We start from the raw sequence: 6,950 nt of genomic DNA on the forward strand, positions 1-6,950 counted from the left end.
TTAATAAGGGAGGTAGAGGGTCCCTAGCTGGCTGCCCTCAAACAAGCCAGGCCCAGGGATTCAGGTTTCAGACGGTGGTTTGTCTGGAGTGGAGCAAACCACCGTTTCCTGAGTGGTCCCCACGCTAAACAGAGGCTTGCGGTTTGCTGCTTTCACTGGCTTCACATTCAGCCGTTAACCATGAACTCTGACATGTGACTGAGGCTTATGACGGGGGTGGGGGGCACATTTCCACTTGGGCCTGATCCTCACTGGGTGGCCTCAGGGCAGCCGTTATTTCTCACCTGTAACTACCTCAACCATAACTGGTCCCTCCTAAACTGCAAATAAATTGCAAATAGGTAAGGCTTCAATTGTTGAGGTGTTTTTACATATTTTGTATGCCTTGTGTTTATCACTGGAGCTCCAGAAAGCCCCTGGCCAAGAAAACACAGCACCAGGGGCCATGTTTGCAAAGCTGGGGCGGCAGGTAGAAGGGCCCGTTGGGGAGCTGGCTGCAATTGGCCCCCGTCTCTGTGGCATTTACTCCTCTTGGGCCCCCAGCCTGTCACTTGACCAGGCAGGCTGCCAGATAATGCACATCTCAGCAGAGGCCCAGGTGGTTTGCCTCTAACGGCAGTGAGGAGGTCTAGACACGGCTTTTCAGCAGGACTGACAACAACCCTCAGCACCCATCTCAACCACCCACCTTTGGCTCAGCCTCTGACAGCAAAGAGGCTGCAAGGAGGACGGAAACAAACACACCCTTTGGGGTTCTGGAAATTCTGAGGTGGAAGTTTCAAAGGAGTGAGGGGTTCTCACTCCAAGGCGACCCCCCCCCCCCCGCAATTTCAGCACCATAGCAAGACACAATAAATGAAGGAAAATCAGGAGCTGTATAGATGCAAGTTGCTTGATTAGGCAAGTTTATTCTAAGCAGAAAAACTGAAGTTTCCTCACAAGAGAATTTGGAACGTGGTCCCAGGGTCCCAACCCTCCAGGAAGCCACTGGCAGCCTCAGTCAGGTGGCAGCCTCCTCCAAGATCCTCGCTTTACTCTTGAGACAGATTTTAACCCGGAAACAGCAGTGTGGAAGGGGGCAGCAGGACCCAACAGCAAGGTCCTCCCCAGGACAGGTGGGAGCCACAAGGCAGCAGGCGCAGGGCCTTCCCCCCCGTCCCGGTGGCCTGAGGGCTGGCAGACTACACGAGCCCAAAGACTGTGCTGGTCAAGACAAAGCAGTAGCTAGGGAGGAGGAGCAGGCAGAGTCCAGGGCTGGTTGGGGCTCTGCAGGCTACATGTCTGGTGGGCAATTCTCCTGGTCGGTGGGCATCATGCGAGCCGTTTCAATCTTGTAGGAATGCAGGGTGCTCTTGAGGTGTTCCACAGTCTCCGGGGGCAGCTGGCGGGATCTGGACATGATCCAGGCGTAGTCCACATGGAAGAGCCAGAGGAAATTCGTGCAGGAGTAGATCAGCGTGTAGTTCTCGTAGTCTGTGGAGAGGACCCAGTAGGGTGCTGCCGGCATGACTGGAGGGGAAAGGAGCAGGAATTGCCATCAGCAAAAGAGCCGCTGGAAGAACCAGGGCGGCTTGGCTGGCAGGAAAACGGAGGGAGGGGAGAGGCCTGGCAGCATCCCTTCACTTCCCAACAAGGCCTCCCTTTTGTCCGGGGCAACAACGAAGCCCACGGTGCAAAAGGAGTAAGGAGCCTGTTCACCGGTGACTCGGAGTCCAGCCGTCCCAAAGGGAAGCTGGGCAGTGCAGAGACGTCACCGAACTGTATCACAATGCAAAACACAGCCTTTATAATAGGTGTATCCTTGCAGCGGGGAATGAAGTGGCCAAACTCACAGCCGGCAATCAAGGAAATGGCTCTCTGTGTGTTTCTAATGAATGAGGCCCTCCATCTGCTTCCTTGCCAGGTAGAGGGCAGGTAGAAAGAAGCCACATCGCGCCAAAGAAGCAGATCATTGATAAAGGGATTGAAAATGGCCAATAGTGTGAGGCCCTTGTCCAAATCTAAGGCATGCTCACAGCTGGAAGACACTGTGCGCTGCAACACAAAGGGCGCTGCGGAGCTGAAGGGGCCACTCCAATTTTCAAGGGGCTGAAACAACTCCCATGGTGAGGAATGGTTACAACTTTGGGGCAAATTTGGAATATTGTGGAAAAAGTCAATGCAGGGAGGTGCTCCAGTGAAGCTGTGTGTTGGAAGATCCAGAACAGGTAAAAGAAGCTATTTCTTCACATCGTGCATGGTTAAACTATGGAACTCACTGCTGCAGGAGGCAGGGATGGCTAACTTGGATGGTCCACCAAGAGGAGTGGGCAGTAAGAGGATTGCCAATGACTACTAACCACAATGTAGCCAGCAGAAACCCCCGAAATGGGACAGATTCCATTCTGCCTCCACGGTTGGCCTTGCAAGCTCCATCCTCCATGACCAGGGTGAACCAAGAGGAAGAGGAGGAGCCTCCCACTTACTTACATGAGCTAAACTTGACCTGCAGCTTCGCCGGTTCATGGTGGTCTCTTTGGAAGGCTTCCCCCTCAATCTGGTTGATGGAGCCGTCAGAGCTGGAGGGAGAACAAGACGTGCATTAGGTAAAGAGCAGCCCACGGAGGACAATAAACAGTTTACAAAACAAGGAACAGCATGGACACATCTGCAACTGTGTCAGGAGAAAGTCGACCTCAGTCCCCTTGTGCCCCGGTGGCATTCACAGGCCTCCTCTTCAGATCTGCCTGCTTGGTGGGAGGCAGGCGGGGCCTTTTTGGTGGTGGCTCCTTCCCTGTGCAATTCCCTCCTGCGTTTTGTGCGCCTGGTTCCCTCTCCCTGTGTTTTTAAAATAGGCCTTTGAGATGCAACTATTCCTGTTCTCGTTTTAACTAAATGTATAATTTTAAACTGCCACTGTTGGATGGCCTGATCTTGCAGGTTTTAAACCTTCTGTGCCTCCCTTTGTGAGCTGTCTTTGCAGGTGGGTCTTTGGCCCTGGAAGGGGGCACCAAAACACCTAGACAAAGGCAAGCCTGCAAACCCCTCAGCCGGGGCAGCCAGAGGGAGGTGTTGGGGCAGGAGGGCCCCCCAGGAGCCCAGCAGGAGCTCCACAGCTCTTGCCCAGCCACCGCTCCCCAAACCATGAAGAAGAACAACCCACTTTGCACCCCCAACTCCTGCCAAGCAGGAGGAGAAAGATACTTACAGGAGTTCTTTGTTCACCACTCTCACTTTCCCGTTCTCCTTGAGCTCATAGTGTGCCTGGATACATTTCCCTTTCTCAAAATTGGATGGCAGCTTCTCGATCTCGTACCATATCCCCTGATACTGAGAGAGGGGAGGGGACACACAAGAGAGTCACTCCATATTCTGCCCATCCTCTTCTGTGGATTGAAGCACCGCTGTGGATCAGGCTTCCTGGCAGAGTAGCCTTGAAGAAATCTCATTCTGCCCTGCTTTTCCCTGCCCAGCCTTGGCAATGCCCTCCCCACCTTCAACCCCCTCCTCCCGCTGCCCCCTCCACCTGGTGGTCCAGCTGACTGCTGAGTTTGGCTGCAATAAGGCAGAGTCAGGGCGGGTTTGCTCCTACCTTGTTGACGTCAAAGCCCTCCTGGACTGGAGGGTCTGGGCAGCTCCCCATGTGGAAGGTTTGCCCCTGGGTCCCGCCGAGGAGTCCCAGGATGAAGGGGAGCAGCACCCAGTGGACTGCCATGGCTCCCTTCCTGGCAGGGAAAAACAGCACAAGGGTCAGGGAGGAGTTAGATGGCCCTTGGGGTCTCTTCCAACTCTCCAGTTTTATGGGTCTGGCAATCATTGAGCAAGGCTCAGAAATGGCCAAAGGGGCCTGGGGTGAAACTTCATCCCCAGCTGCCTGTCAAGGAGAGAAGGTGGGGGGGGGAGCCCAAGAAGCCCAGAAGGCAATGCATTGGCTCACAACTCCAGCTCAGCCAGGAGACCCAGCGAGACCCCCCAGGGCAGCTGCAAATATCACTGGGCAGAGGGAGACCAGCAGCGCCATGCAAGGAAAGGCATCCCTTACGCTCAGAAATAACATCACCAATAGGGCAGGTAGAATCACTTTTTGGAAAAGAATCTTACACCAAAGATGTACTTTTTACTTCATTTGAGAAAGTTTATCTCCCACCCATTAAGGGGGGGGGGAGAGGAGAAAAGCGTTGTGATTCCTGCACTGCGGGGGTTGGACTAGATGGCCATGATTCTACGATAATCAAAAGTGCTCCTTGTTGAACAGACTTGCAGCCTCTTGTGGCTTCCAGGCAGAGGAAATGGGTCTGCAGCCGCTCTGGGCTCTCTCATTGCCTCCCCAGGAGCAGCCAGCCCATCTCAAGACCACGCCAGTTCCGGGGCAGAGCCACGGGTGGGCACCCCCCCCCCCGGGCAGGCCATGCCCAGCTGCCTCCTCTGCCTCTGGGGAGCCTCTGCTGGATGGGGGCTGGAAGGGGGTTCAGAGAGGCCTCCCCTGAAGACCGTGGCTCTCTTGCGAGTCCCTTCAGCCAGAAGCTGGGTTGGCAGAACTGAGGGGGGGGGGAGTCTTAAATTATTGTTGTTAATTTTTCTTATTGCTACTGTTATTGTTTTGTCCTTTTTGTAAACCATTTAGAGGTTTGTCTTTTTATAGTAAAGCAGTGCATAAATTTTATGAAAGAAGTAAAGTTGTGACAACTTTATTATGTCTTCAGACTATTAGAGATTTATATTTATATTTTCTATTAAATCTTCTGTTTTGCAATTTAAAATATCCTTAAGATATCAATGGCTTCCCTTCTTCTCTTTCCATGGTTCATTTTACGTATCATAAATCCCTGAATATTTTACAAAAACTATGCCATTCAGTATTACATCATTGTATCCATCAAAACTTGTTTACACTGCTGCCAGCATTTTCAGCTGTATACAATTATTTCCCATATATTCAATAAAAGTTTTCCAATCTTCTTTAAATGTATGTTCTTCCTGTTCTCTTATTCTATATGTTAAGCCTGGGAATTGTGCATATTCTGTCCACTTAAATTGCCTTTCTTCTTTGGTTGGGACCTCGCTCGTTTTCCATTTTGGGGCTAACAAAACACAAGCCGCAGTCATAGCATCCCTAAATAACCTTTTTTGACACCTGGGAATTTCAGTCTGAATTATCCCCAACAGAAAGGACTCTGTTTTTTTGGGGAAAGTACTTTTAAACATTTTTTTCAATTCATTCTGTATCATTTCCCAATACTCTTTTTACCCTTTTACAAGTCCTCCACTTATGAAAAAACATTTCCTCCACCTCTTTACCCTTCCAGCACTAATCTGATTCTGTCTTGTAAATCTTAGCAAGCCTACTCGGAGTTAAATACCATCTGTGAATCATTTTCAGGTAGTTCTCCTTCAAAGAATAACATGCTACAAACTTCAAGTCACTTTTCCAGAGTTCTTCCCAGAGGTTAAAATCTATATTGTGTCTTATATCTATTGCCTGGTGTGCCATTGAGGCTTTAAAAAGCTCCTCTTTGGTTCCCGGTCTAATAACAAATTACACATTTTGGACTAAAGTTTCTCTTTGTTTTGTAGAAGTTCTTTTTCAAATTGTGAGCTTTGGTTGGAAAAACCAGTTTTTCTACCTAATCTAAACATTTCATGTAACTGATGGTATTGTAACCACTCCATAATGTGGCTCCTTACATTTGTACTTTGGGGTCTTTGTTTTCTCTTTCTTTTTTGTTGAAAAATTCTGTTCAGTATCACTTAGGCTTATCCTCTTCTTGTAACCAAATTCTCAGGGGAGTGATGTTGAACTTCTGTCCATAATTTTACAAAAATTCTAAAGATTATAGTAATAAACAAGCAAACTTTGGCCATTTATGGGGTGCATGGTCAGCTGCTGGTCAAGCATCTATCCCTGTTGGTAATTCTGGAGGGTCAAGGCTTGATATTGAGCCCTTTGAGCCAACGCTTGCATGAAAAAGCAGCCCAACTCCAAGCCCCTCCAGGCTCCTGCCCCTTGCCTGTGGGAAGGAAGCCCCCTCAGAATGGAGAGCCTGCCTTCCACAAGCCTTCGAGGAAGACCCCAAAGAGAGCAGTCTTGGCCTACCTGAGCTCAGGTGGTGTCTCCTGCCTGCTGAAAGCTCTCCTCCTGCAGACCAGCAGCCAATGCTCCCCAGCCTCTCTGGAAAGGATCCCTGCAAGGGCAGCTCCTTTTATGAGCCTCTCTGGGGCTGAGGATCCTGCCCTGGCAAGCCACACCTTCCTCCCCTTTCACTCATCCCTTTGTTGCTGGAAGGAGGGCAGCAACTGGTGCCAAGCCAGAGGGCAGGCTCTTTGGCATCAGTGCCCTTGCCGCCACTCCTCCCCACCACCACCAGCGGTCTTCTCAGTACCAGGCAGTCGTTGATTCAGAAAATAGACCCCAACCTAAGTCCTAGTATTTTTAAAAAGTTTGCCTATTCCCATCCCCCCTTTTCAGCTAAAGATTCAATGCATTTGTGTCAGGAAGCAAAAAAACTAGGAGAAGCAACAAAACTCTCTACCGACATAGAACAAAAGGAGGGATGGGAATGCGTCTTAACTTAATGTTATTCTATGCTGCTTTTCAAATCAAACCCTTGATCCCATTGCCCAAGGGAAGAACCCTGGGGTCCAACTCGAGATCGTCCCTCCCACACCTTTAATGAGAGGCCACCATTTCTTACCTTGGTCCTTGAAGGAGGTAAGGAAGACAGACATGCATTTACTAGATCAGTTCTGATGGTGTGGAGAACAGGGAGCAAAACACTTCTCTGCTGGTCCCGTTCCTGGATCATCCAGCTTCCTCGGCATTTGCACAATCTGTGACCTGCTTCCCAGAGGGAAAGCAATTTCACAAGAGGAACTGCAAGGTAAATTAAAAGGCACTCACGCGACCTGTTTCAGGTAGCTCAGGCTCATTCTTTTGCACACTTCCCTTCTTTGAATCCTTATGCAGAAGGCCA

General features: G+C 50.1%; 1 protein-coding gene across 1 annotated transcript; it reads right to left on the minus strand.

Moving 5' to 3' along the window:
- Positions 1–878: 878 nt before the first annotated feature.
- APOD (apolipoprotein D) lies at positions 879–6,720 on the minus strand. The gene is made up of 6 exons (XM_083504600.1): positions 6,672–6,720; positions 6,074–6,161; positions 3,572–3,704; positions 3,188–3,309; positions 2,470–2,558; positions 879–1,509 (listed from the first exon to the last, which is right to left on the minus strand). The coding sequence occupies exons 1-6, from the start codon at positions 6,703–6,705 to the stop codon at positions 1,274–1,276; spliced, it is 702 nt and encodes a 233-aa protein (XP_083360726.1). The 5' UTR covers positions 6,706–6,720; the 3' UTR covers positions 879–1,273.
- Between the last annotated feature and the right edge of the window lie 230 nt (positions 6,721–6,950).

Source organism: Podarcis liolepis, assembly GCF_965112155.1.
Source record: "Podarcis liolepis genome assembly, chromosome: 5".
Taxonomy (NCBI): domain Eukaryota; kingdom Metazoa; phylum Chordata; class Lepidosauria; order Squamata; family Lacertidae; genus Podarcis; species Podarcis liolepis.

Excerpts from the sequence above, each read along its gene's own strand:
- APOD (XM_083504600.1), bottom strand. The coding sequence starts at position 6,705 with ATGTCTGTCTTCCTTACCTCCTTCAAGGACCAAG. Across the intron at positions 6,162-6,671 it reads TACCTCCTTCAAGGACCAAG|GGATCCTTTCCAGAGAGGCT; the intron begins GTAAGAAATGGT and ends CTGCCCTTGCAG. Across the intron at positions 3,705-6,073 it reads GAGACACCACCTGAGCTCAG|GAAGGGAGCCATGGCAGTCC; the intron begins GTAGGCCAAGAC and ends TTTCCCTGCCAG.